The 13,379-nt window shown below is 32.6% G+C and overlaps 1 protein-coding gene across 1 annotated transcript; it reads right to left on the bottom strand.

The window, feature by feature from the left end:
• Positions 1-11,003: 11,003 nt before the first annotated feature.
• On the bottom strand, positions 11,004-12,562 carry LOC107870554 (MLP-like protein 34). The gene is made up of 2 exons (XM_016717121.2): positions 12,232-12,562; positions 11,004-11,488 (listed from the first exon to the last, which is right to left on the bottom strand). Exons 1-2 carry the CDS (start codon positions 12,416-12,418, stop codon positions 11,232-11,234), a joined length of 444 nt encoding a protein of 147 aa, XP_016572607.1. The 5' UTR covers positions 12,419-12,562; the 3' UTR covers positions 11,004-11,231.
• Positions 12,563-13,379: the final 817 nt, after the last annotated feature.

The raw sequence follows: 13,379 nt of genomic DNA, 5'->3' as shown, positions 1-13,379 counted from the left end.
TCACACCACTTGCACTAACAGTTCTATAATATCTACTTATAATACAACAATACACCAGATAGGGATACAAGCACACATAATACCATATACAAGTAGAACAAAAAAGGAACATGTATAATCAAGATCATCAAGTACAATTAAAGGGAGATAGAACAATTAGACATTAACAAGTCAAAATATAGAACAAATAGATATATGACAAGTTAAAATGGCAATACAAGTACAACATAAACACAATAAAGTGGGTGCACTGTATATAATGATGATCATGATGATGATACATAAGGTTAGCACACAACCTTGACATTGGCACACAGCCTTGAAATTGGCACACAGCCTTGAGTTTGGCACATAGCCTTGAGTTTGGCGCACAGCCTTAGATTTGGCACACAGCCTTAAGTTTGACACACAACCTTAAGGTTAACACACAGTCATCGAGTCTTTTTCGGCATAATCCTTCGGAGAAGGTCCATAATATCCAATATTCAGTATTTTCCAGTGTTTTCCATAATTCCAGTATTTTTGGCTTTTCCAAAGCACATACATAGCATAAGACAAACCAAGTACACATACATTACAATAAGCATATATATAAAGCAATAAAACAAACAAGTTAAATGATGCATATGATGATATGAAAATGATGATGCAATGTTCACAACCATTCAAAATGAGTATTTCCACAATCAATCCATAGTGTTTTCATTCCACCACCACGTGGCCAATATACACTCATTATTTTCACTATTCATGAATTCTCCACATGATTTATATGCCCACACAGTATGAATATATATATATATATATATATATATATATATGTATATATATATATATATATGAAAATGCGCCAAAGGCACCTTACTAGGCATTTCTAACAATATAATATAATTATTCACATGTATTCTAGGCTATCAACATTACATAAGACCCCACACGGTCACACATATCACATAATATTTTAATTTTAATGATTTCATTACATATAGGTCTCCACACGAGCACAACATATAGATAGCCATTTATCATGATTATTTCTCACCCTTAACATGCATTTTATACCAACGTTTAATACCCAAACCAGTCTGAAAGAGTTAAGCCATAACCTACCTCGAAGGTAAAATCGATCCGCAGCATTTCAACCAGAAAGTCCTACTTCTCACAAATGATATCGAAATCAACTAAAACCAACAAATATAGAATTTATGCATCAAAACAAAGCTAACGATGCCCATAATGCCTACCTTTAGTTTGGGGTCGAAACGGATCCCGAAATAAATTTTTGAAAAAACTAGGAAAATCAAAACTTTATTATAGAAACATGTTTCCCGTACTTTTAAAAATCTACAACTGAAAATTCAAGTCAAATCGAGTCAAAAACGAGGTTCAAATCAAAGAAAACTCATTTTTTAACTTTACCGAGTAAAATCTTTGAAACCCATGTTAAAATCAAGAATCGAAGTTGTTTTGAAGGTTAAATTGATGAAAAACTAGTAATTATAGGATTAAAAATATTATTTGAGTGAAAAGAGTGAAATTTGGGGATAAATTATGTTATAAGGTTTTTGGGGTTTTGAACTATTAAATCAAGAATTAAAATAAGAAAATGATGAAGTCTCATCTTAAATCCGTAAAATAATCAAGAACTAGCGATTAATCTTGTTTTTCAAGCACCCACGAGCTTCACTTTTAAGCTCTCACACTATTTTAGGGTTTAACTCTCGTGAGGCAACGTGAAAGAATGAGCAAAATCGGGCAAAAAGGGTCCATTTATACTTGCATTAGGATGTCAGGAAAAGAAGGCATAAATCGGGTTCCTCAAATGAATTATACCCTTTATTTTTCAGGTTGCACTAGCAACCTGGTGCACCAGATTTTTAAGTCCAAAATGAACTTCGATGGGGTGTCCGAGATTTGTTTGGATTTCGATATACGTAAACGAACTATGTAACCATACTAAATTCAATGCTCCAGACTCAATGAAAATATCAATTTTTTTTAAAAAGACATCATTTTCACAGAATTGATCTCCAAAATCTAAAACCATATTTTTCAAACCAAGGGTCAAAATGAGATTTAAAATTCGTAAACCCAACTAAATATGTTTCCACTCTAAAATTAATATTTTGGATCTATTGGCGCAGTCCGTTTAGCCATTCATCTATGAGTCAAAAGATAATGACATAGGTCCATAATAAGGCTCTCTAAGCCACTAAAAACCACAATATCGCACAAAAGGCATCAAAATACATTGAGAGCCCTATCAATCACCCCCCACACTCCAGAAATACCAAAATATGGTTATGGAAAAGGATAAAATAGTCAAATCACATAGAAATACAATTTTCACATATTTTATCAAATTTCTGATCGTTACATTACACTTCTGGCCAGACTGCTTGCAATATGACTTCTGACCCATTTAGTCCTATAAGGGGTCCCAAAATACCCCTACTAATACCCAACTCCCTTTGGGTGATGTTACTAATGCTAAATTTAGATAGACTACTTAAATGCTTGCTTCAATTGTATCATCTCAGTATCACTGGTCAGGTATTGCTGAGTTCAGTTCTTATGATCCAGCAGGCACTACTAGGGTTAGTCATTTCATGAGATTGAATTCTCAAATATTCACTAGGTCCAAACTTAAGAGGATCCTCAATATTTTATTGATGAGATGGAGAAAATTTTTAGGGTCATGCATGAGCGGTATGGAGGGAGTTGAGCTAGCTCCTTATCAGCTAAAAGGTATGCTTATCATTGCTATGATCTGTGAGAGGATATTAGGGGCATGAATGCAACACTTGTTGTTTAGAAAGATTTTTAAGAGGCCTTCCTTGACCCTTTTTTTCTAAGGAGCTGAGGAAAGCTAAGGTTGAAGAGTTTTTAAATTTGAAAGCAAAGGTTGAAGAGCTAGGGAAATCCACATTTTAAGTTAGGTTTTCAAGTAAATTTACTGAAGATTACTTTTAATCTCTTATTGAAATTCCATAAATTTTTCATGAATATCATTGAAATTTTTTTGAGATAGAGTCATCTTTTAAAATTGAATTTTTTTATTACATATTTTATAATTATCCTCCATTACAAGCTTATGATTCGAAATTTATATATTGAAAGCTTATTTCATATTTTAGTGCATTGATCTAAAGATTTATGTGAGAATATATTTAAAAGTATTAAATTTATGAGAAGTTTATGAGAAATTTTATGCGTAGTATCAGGACATAAAAAGTAGAAAAAAGTATCGTATCTTGAAAAGGAAAAGCAAATTTTTATTGATTTAGAGCCAAGAATCGTAGAGAAAGATATGTTTTGATGTGATACTCTCGAGACTAGCTTGAATTTTAGAAACTATTTTAAGACTTATACTATGGTAGCTAATATGTTTTGGGAGGATTATTCAACACCGAGTTGGTTATGAGACTGAGGTCACATGTCCCATAACTATGTTGCCACCCTAGATTTCACCTTCGAGCTAAGTTTTGAATTCATACGTTATGTTTTATCCTATATCCTGGCAAGGTATAGGATGACTCCTATCATACAATGTGAGCAATACATTAGACTCCAGTTGCTCACATGGTTTATATTGGTTAAGAGAAACTCTTCTAATTTAGAAAGACTCAGTATTTGCTCAACTTACATATTATTTAGGGTTACTGTATTAAAATCTTTTTATTACAACATTTCAACATATTGTTTTATGGCTTACATTTATGAAGTTGACTACTTAAGATCTTGCATGTTTTTAATATTTTTTTGATAACTCATTCAATACATTATTTTTTCCCTGATAGCCTCATAGAAAAGCAGTAATGCTTTTGCTCTGCACCTCCTTACTCATGTCATTTGTTATAATTTAATCTAAATGGTTATGCAGTTTTAGTTTTCATTTAGTTCATGTTTATTATTTTTTTCTGCTACACGTACCAATACATTTCAAGTATTGACCACTCCCTTTATGTTATATTATTTCATGATGTAGATTCTTGTTGGGTTATATTGGTGTGAATAGAAAATGGAGGGACACAACTCTTTGAGGAAAAGACACATTATTTCGAAAAAAAAGTGATTGTTTGGATAATTATGTCTGTTCAGAAAAAGACACAATGTTTCAAATGAATAGACATAACTCTTTCAAAGGGTACACCTTTCAAATGAACCATTGTCAGCTTTCGGAAGGACACTTTATGGCTATATAAACCTGCATTTTTCTGTAGGTTTTGTATGAAAAAATTTTGCATAAGAAAATTATTATCTTACTTCTAAAAACTCTGTGTGATCATCTCCCGTTGAGTGAGTTCAAAGAAAATCAGAAAGTTTGAGGTACCGCGACATTCTGGTTGTGAAGCCATTTTATCCTGGGAGGAAAATTCTGCAACTTCGGGTACTTGAGGGGAATTATTTCCTTAAGAACACTCCTTGAATTTGGAGGACTTGGCTATATTTCTGCTTCATCTATTTTTATTAAAAAATATAAAATAACACACTTCTTTTAAAGGTAATTTTGATCTTGTGGTTAAGGTGTTGAAAAACTTCAAAAGTGTTCTTAAAAAATCGTGAACTAGTGTTGAAGTTTAGTGAACTAACATACATATTTTCTTGTACCCGAAAATAACAATCATAAGAAAATAATTTTACTAATCTGTATTGTTTTATTTACTGTTTTTCCAGTAAATAGTTGAACTTCATATTGATAGTTCTTCTACTTTTTGAACTTGTGATTGAAGTTCTTGAAACTTCATTTTGATAGTTCATAAGTTGGTTGAACTTATTGTTAGAAGTTCAAAGTTGTAAATACAAAGTTAAAACTTTATTTGATTGTTCATATGTTAATTTGAACATGTGTTTGAAGTTATTATTGAAAAATACAGATTTTATCAAAATTGAGAAAAACAACATTAAGGAAAGTATAAAAATATTTATTTTTGTGCTTGTTTGGTGAAGGAAAAAAAATTGTATCTCCATTTATAAATCAAGTATTTGGTTAATCTGTATTTGATCTGATTTTGTTGAGACTAAAATCTTATGATTTCTACTCCCTCGATTAGAAGAATATAAAAAATTCATCGAGAAATCTGTATGAGAACTCGGTTTGAAGAATATAAAAACTTCATTGATTTGTTAAGATCTCTATATTGATTTCTAGAGTTTAAAATGTGTGGAATTTCACTCTGTTTGAATTTAATTATGATTTGAAGTCAAAAACTTCGTCATGTTTGATAGTTCAATCGGTTGATGATTTAAAGATATAACAACTTCATCATCGGCTAGAAACAAGTTGACAAAAGATTAAATTCTTTATTGTTAGTATTCTGAAATACTAAAGAGTATGTCAAAGATTGACAAGAATATGACGAATGAAACTGAACAATAAATTGATTTGGTTGTGAATGGTGTTGTCCAACAACTATCAATGTTGCATCATTAAGTCATTCAGGTATTGCTCTAGCAATGAAAACGAAAGAGAAATAGAAAAATATTTTGGTGTGAGCTTCAAAGAATGATAGTAAATGATGTCTTTTTGACTGGCCAAACTTGCAATGCAAATGTTCACAAGTATAGATCCTCATGTTCTTAAATAATAATAATAATAATAATAATAATAATAATAATAATAATTGGCAATCATTGTCTGATTTGAAAGATCTTATGAGTCATTCCAAGATAGACGAGGATAATGAGTTGAACGAAAAATCATCAATGATGGTTGCAAATCCTATTAAGGATGATGCTCCAAATAATAAGAAGATGAAGAAGTCTTCTGAACAAGAAAAGAGATTAGATAAACATGTTGGAAATAACTAGACAGAATGAAAATCTACGTGATATGATCACTGAAAGCAATCTAATTGGATATCTAAATGAATGGTGGTTTAGTTTAGGAGCCACTAGACATGTTTGGGTGGCCAAAGAAGATTTTTCTACTTATGATTCCATTGGTCCCAAAGAAGTGATCTTCATGAAAAATAATAGAGAAACCAAGATTGAAGGAAGTGCAAAGATATTCCCAAAAGCGACTTTCGGCATGGTGTTGACTCTTAACAATGTTCTTCATGTTTCAACTATTAGAAAAAACTTAGTGTCGACAATACTTCTCATTAAAATGGGTTTAAGTGTGTCTTTGTTTTGGAGAAAGTTATAATAAGAAAGAATGAAACATATGTAGGAAAGGGCTACCGCAATGAGGGTCTTTTTAAACTTTATGTAATGGTCGTTGAAATGAAGAAAGTTGAGGCTTTTTGTTACTTGCGAGAGTCAAATGATTTGTGGTATAGTCGTTTAGGACATGTCAAGTACAAAACCTTGGAAAAACTAATTAACTTAAAAGTTGTGCCAAACTTTCAGTGTAATAAATCAAACTGTCAAATATGTGTGGAATCAAAGTATGCTAAGAATCCATATAAATTCGCTGAAAGGAATTTCAATCCCTTCGACTAAATCCACACTGATATTTGTGATATAAAGTCAGTACCATCTTGTGGTGAAAAAAAGTATTTTATAACTTTTATTGACGATTGCACTAGATATTGTTATGGCTATTTGCTAAATAGTAAGGATGAAGCAATAGATGTGTTTAGGCAATATAAAATAGAAGTTGAAAATCAGTTAGAGAAAAAGATCAAAATGATAAGAAGTGATAGGGACGGAGAATATGAATTTCACGTTGCGCAAATATGTGTAGAGAATGGAATTGTCCATCAAACTACGATCCTGTATTCACCTCAATCTAATGAAATTGTGGAAAGAAAAAATTAAACCTTGAAGGAAATGATGAATGCCTTACTTATGAGTTTAGGTTTATCGCAAAACTTATGGGGAGAAGCTATCCTTACAGCTAACCAAATACTCAATAGAGTGCCCCATAGTAAGACACAATCAATTCCATATGAAAAATGAAAAAGAAGGAAACCCAACTTGAAATATTTCAAAGTGTGGGGTTGTTTAGCGAAGGTCCAAGTTTCTATGCCTAAAAGAGTATGGATAGGACCAAAGACGGTGCACCGCGTGTTCATAGGATATGCTAAAATAGTAAAACATATTAATTTTTTGTTCAATAAAAATATGATAATTGAATTAGATAATGTTGAATTCTTTGAACACATTTATCCGTATAAAACTAGGCACAAACAGTCTGGTGGAGGGTGTAAAGGACCTCGAGATGAACCAAGTAAGGATCTAATAATGATGATAATCCAAGATGTAGTATACGTCAAAGAACGTCAACTTCATTTGTATTGGATTTTGTAATATTTCTCTTAGAAAATAAGCCTCAAACGTTTAAGGAAGCGATGTCATCGTCAGACTTATCCTTTTTGAAAGAGACAGTCAATAGTGATATTGATTCAATATTAAGCAACCATACGTGAGAACTATTTGATCTTCCTCCGGGTAATAAACCTTTAGATTCTAAATGGATCTTCAAAAGAAAAATGAAAGCGGATGGTACTATTGACAAATACAAGGCAAGACTTGTATTAAAGGGCTTCAAACAAAAGGAAGACATTGATTACTTTGATACATACTAGCCAGTAATAAGGATAACGTCAATTCGGACGTTAATTGCCTTGGGGGCGGTATATGGTCTTGAAATCCATCAAATGGATATGAAAACAGCATTCCTAAATGGAGAATTGGAGGAAGAAATTTACATGGAACAGCCTAAGGGTTTTGTTTCCAGGAAAAGAAACTAAGGTATGTAAACTTGTTAAGCCACTTTATGGACTAAAACAAGCACCTAAATAGTGGTATGCAAAGTTTGACCAAACCATGTTGGCAAACGGGTTCAAGAAAAATGAATGTGATAAATGTGTTTACATTAAAGACACTCCAAATCACCAAGTCATTGTTTGGTTGTATGTGGATGATATGTTGATCATCAGTAGAGACATTTTTTACATAAATATTACGAAACGAAAGCTTGAGAAAAAGTTTAATATGAAAGACCTTGAGGTTACGGATGTGATCATGGGTATAAGAATCCATAGAACTCCACAAGAGTTGGCATTATCAAAGTCTCATTACATTGAAAATGTACTTGAAAAATTCAAGTATTTGGAATTTGGTATTGCCAAGACTCTATTGACTGTGAGCTTTGCACTTCAAAAGAATGAAGGTGAAAGTGACTCATGGTTGGAGTACGCAAGAGTTTTGGGATGTTTAATGTATATCATGAATTGTACACGACTAGACATAGCATATGCTATTAGTAAGTTGAGTAGGTACATGATTAATCCCAATAAAACTCATTGGATGGCAATAAAAAAAGTTTTGGGATATCTTAAATACACTCAAGACTATGCTTTACATTGTAATAAATATCCTGTGGTACTTGAAGGATATAGTGATGCAAATTGGATCACCGGATAGAACGAAGTAAATCCACGAGTGGATATACATTTACTATAGGTGGAGGAGCAGTCTCTTTGAAATCATTCAAACAAACATGTACTGCTTGCTCTACAATGGAATCTGAGTTTATCGCATTGGATAAAGCTGGTGGAGAAGAAGAATGGCTCCAAAATTTCTTATAAGATATTTCTTATTGGCCCAAACCAGTGGCATCAGTATGTATACACTGTGATAGCCAAGCAACAATATGTAGGGAAGGGAGCATGATATATAATGGTAAATCTCATCACATAAGACGGGGACATAATACCATTAGAGAACTTCTTTCTAGTGGAATTATCACTGTTGGCTGATTTGACCAAATAGTTTAATCTACAGGATTGAACGTTTAGAAATCACCAATGTGAGGATGAAGTCGAAGCCGCTTCAAGGAGAATATCAGTAAAGGCCTATTATCTAAGCTCTCATGAGACCGGGACGTGTTCATGGCTGAAACTAATAAAACTGTGAGAACTATAAATGGTAAAATTCTGATTGTGTGACATGTGTTGTCTAGGTGTACATTAAAGCTCAACGGTTCAAAGATATCAAATCTATCGATTGACCGAGTGCATCTGATGCATGTTCACTACAGAAAGTTCAAAGGAAAACCGACTTATCCAGATGCAATCAACCTTTTCTTGATGATCACATACTTGTCCATAAAATTTTACAAATAATAGACATTCCTCGTTCATGTGGGGGATTGTTGGGTTCTATTGGTGTGAATGGAAAATGGAGGGATACAACTCTTTGAGGAAAAGACACATTGTTTTGAAAAAGGAGTGAATGTTCGGATAGTTGTGTCTATTCAGAAAAAGACATAATATTTTAAACGAATAGACATAACTCTTTCAAAGGATACACCTTTCGGATGAACCATAGCCACCTTTAGAAAGGGGCACTTTATGACTATATAAACTTGCATTTTCTCCACGGATTTAGTATGAAAAATATTGCATAAGAAAAATATTCTCTTTCTTCTAAAAACTCTATGTAATCATCTCCCGTTGAGTGAGTTCGAAGAAAACAAGAAAGTTTGAGGTACCACTACATTCTGGTTGTGAAGCCATTTTATCCTGGGAGGAAAATTCCGCAACCTCGGGTACTTGAGGGGAATTATTTCCTTAAGTAAACTCCTTGAATTCGGAGGACTTAGCTATATTTCTGCTTCATCTATTTTTCTTTACAAGAAATACAGAATAACACACTTTTTTGAAAGGTCATTTTAATCTTGTGTTGAAGGTGTTGGAAAACATCAAAAGTGTTCTTGAAAAATCGTGAACTAGTGTTGAAGTTTAGTGAACTAACATACAGATTTTCTTGTACCCAAAAACAATAATTCTGACATACAAACTCAGGACCGCAAACAGACACTTCACTAGACTTCTCAGTATCAGCTTGTGCTAAGTCCTTTTTGCATTCAGGGGACTTGGTTATGTTCCTTCATTGTATTAGATAATGATTGGTTTTAATAAAGTTGCTCGGGGGCTTGTCCCGATTGACTTAATCAGTTCATGTTTAGAGTCCTCATTAGACATATGTTATTTTCATATTTTCAAGTTATCTTTTAAAATAATTCCAGTTCTGGTATTGAAACCAAGTGTTTTTATAAGTTTATTCCAAGGTTATTGTCATCAGCTTCTGCAAAGTTTAAAAAATAAAGTTATATGAATAGCTTGCCAAATTAAGAATTCGCTTGGGATCACTCATGATTTCAGGTGTCCGATCATGTCCAGGATGTAGGCTTGAATTGTGACACAAGTTGAACAAATTTATTTGACATGATTAATCTTGGTTACTAAGTGCTCCTTGATCACATTAATCTATGTCATACTATAATATAAGAGGAAATGATGGAGGTAAAGCTATGTAGCAATATATTGTTTTTTGTCTTGAGAGATTATAAGTGACTAATCAAATAATTGGCACACTGTAATGCTAACTTTTCAAAAATTCTATACGTTGCCGAATCATTTTCCAATTAAACCGAGATACATGAATATTAAAATGCGGGAAAGTATCCCCTCCTGTAGAATTGAGTCCAATAATGCTCGATGTTACTATTGGATATATGCCACATGTAAAAAGACAATTCTATTGTTTAGATTTATTTTGCTTACCAGTATGTGAATCATCACGGTGCCTAACAATCTCCTCGGCTTAAAAACATTCGTCCTGAAATGTGAAACAACCTATTACATTTATATTTGTCTTTCAAGATTGGTTTAGCTTTCTTTTAATTTGTTACTTTGCTACTTCTCAGTCATCTAGTTCAGTCCCAAACCATTCTTATATTTTTGACTTCAGTACCACCTGTAGGACCATGAAATTCAATCTGGCACATTAAAATCGAATAAATTACTATTTAGACTTTAAAGCATGTCAAAATAGCTCGGGTTTTATAGCGTCCTTGAATGTGATTGAGTTACATGGATCCGACCGCGATTGTGATGAATACACGAGCCAAAATCTGTAATTTTGCAGAGTTTCAAAACGGTGTTGAAATTCATCTTAGCCCCTCGATTCCCAACTCAAACCGTGCTAGTAAGTTTCAATTGGTGTTCCTGACTAATACAATGGTCTCAAAGTACATTGAAGCTTTAAAATAATAAACGAAGGCTTGAGTTCTTATAACATAATGCATAATAACATATACTGTCTATTGAAATACATCCATAGAAGTAGATTGAGATATATAATAATATATATTCTTCAAGCATAACATTCTTTATTCCACATACTAGCTAGTACTGGCCAATATTGCCAATTATTCATCACACAAACACAATACACATAGATATGTATGTGTATAAATGTACACACACATATATCCTTTATTTCTTGAGAAGGTGAGCCTCTATATCCTTGGTCATGTCAAGGACAAGACCCAGCAGAACGAGGGGCTCTGGAGTGCCTTCAGTTTTCTTTTCGTACTCAATTGTCCATGTAGTCCACTCGTGTTCAGAAGATGTGACAATAGTAAAGGAATTATACGACTCCAACACATCTCCTTCAATCGCTTTCCATCTGATTAATTTCATGTCAGGATCGATGTCTTCTATTAGTTGCTTCATATACCTTTTTTGTCCAGCTATAATCATTAAATTAAAAAAAAAAAAAAATTACAAGCGATGTTAGTCTTAGTTCAACTTTTCAATTACTCATGAAAACAAACAAATTAAACCCCACCATTTAATTTCTCTTTCATTCATTGAACACACACTTTTCTCTCTTTAATTTTTCATCATTTGGGAACTGCAATTGCTCTATGAAAGCAGTGCCAAATTCAAGAAAATCAGTTTTAAATTTTGCTTATGTTATGATAGATTCTGATGAAATACTAAACCTTAAAGACCCCAAACTAGTTCAACAAGTCCTAATTGAATTCCCAGATTACAACATTGATTTTCAGTTCAACACTTTTGTCTTCTCAATAACATGATCATGGGTGCGTTTGATACGGAGAAAAACATTTTGTAACGATCGAGTATCAGTCTTCCACTAGCATAGATGATGGTGTGGATCCACGCGGCTCAGATTCGAATTAGTCAGAAATTAAATTTTGAGTAGAAAAGTGGAGTGGCGAAAAATGGACTGTCGCATAGAAGGTAGATTAAATTTGACTAATTTATGTATAACAAGCTAAGGATCTATCACTATGTTGATAATATGATTTCTAAAGTCAAATAATTTAGCTGCTAATTTTTTTTCCTCATTTAACATTTAAACATTTGCGAAATCTTATTTAATTTTTCCCTCATTTTTCATTATCATTCTCATATCCCTAAATATAATTAAAAACAAAATGAGAGGGAGAGCAGGGAAATATGTTACCCTCGTTATAACTCCAGCTAACAACTGAACCAACCTTTACGGTTTCACCTTCATGAATCTCAAAATGATTGATAAAATTAGGGCTTATATTAGGTACATGATGAGCATGGATGTGAAAAAGTTCATGAATCAGGTTTCCTTCACACTTCACCTCCACGGATGCAATCAACTTCCCTTTCACACCCATATTTTTTTTCTGCTTGGAATATCAACAAGTTGCTAAATGGAAGTGGTGAGAAAATGTTTAGAACTTGTAGCCTTTATATAGGTTTAAATATCCATAATATATAAACGTGCTATTTAACTAGCTAACTTCAGTTGACATCTACGCCCTTCAGCTTTGTGTGTACACAAGTAAATATTTAAATTTATATAAAATTAAATAAGTATTGCTAAAAAAAAAGAGGAAAACCGATCACCTCAATTTTCTACCACAAAACCAACCAAAGCGCATGGTCGGTAAAATTGTGGTAGCTTTTTAAAGTGGTCGGTTTTTTAAAAATATATATATTTTTAAAATTCATTATTATTTTATTAAAATAGAAAAAATGAGTTTAAAAATAAAGAAATCAAAATAAACCAACCACAAGTGGTTGGTTTTATTTTAAAATTAATTAATTTTACTAAAACCAACCACTTGTGGTCTGTCTTTTTTTTAAATTAATAAAGTAATTTTATTAAAAACGACCACTTGTGGTCAATTTTTTGTAAAATTTCCAGAAAAATCGATCACTTGTCATCAGTTTTATGCAAAAAAAATTAAAAAGTGGTCGGTTTTTTGGAAATTTTTTTAAAAAAATAAAAAGCAATAAATCAAACAGCATACAATACAACAACAGCAACAACAAATCAAAGTACAAACTACAACAAAATGTCTAAATCCATACAACAACAACAACAACAACAACAACAACAACAAACCAAAGTACAAACCATAGTGTAAAAACTACAACAATACATACAAAGGTGTAAAAACTACAACAAATGTCCAAATCCAAATTACAACACATACAAAAGTCAAAAAACTACCACTCATCTTCATCATCATCGTCTTCATCTTCCGCATCCTCATCTGTGCTGATATCATTCAGTGGGCCTAGACCTTTTACAGCCTGAACTGCATCACCAGGACATGGAGGAATAACCTC

The sequence above is a fragment of the Capsicum annuum genome, chromosome 5 (genome assembly GCF_002878395.1).
Source record: "Capsicum annuum cultivar UCD-10X-F1 chromosome 5, UCD10Xv1.1, whole genome shotgun sequence".
NCBI lineage: Eukaryota > Viridiplantae > Streptophyta > Magnoliopsida > Solanales > Solanaceae > Capsicum > Capsicum annuum.
The sequence above is the reverse complement of the archived record's forward strand: the minus strand, read 5'-3'. Positions and strand labels throughout refer to the sequence as shown.

Bases quoted from the DNA above. Each gene is read 5' to 3' on its own strand.
- LOC107870554 (XM_016717121.2), bottom strand. From the start codon at position 12,418: ATGGGTGTGAAAGGGAAGTTGATTGCATCCGTGGAGGTGAAGTGTGAA. The intron at 11,489-12,231 runs GTAACATATTTC...TAATGATTATAG, and splicing joins TAGCTGGAGTTATAACGAGG to CTGGACAAAAAAGGTATATG.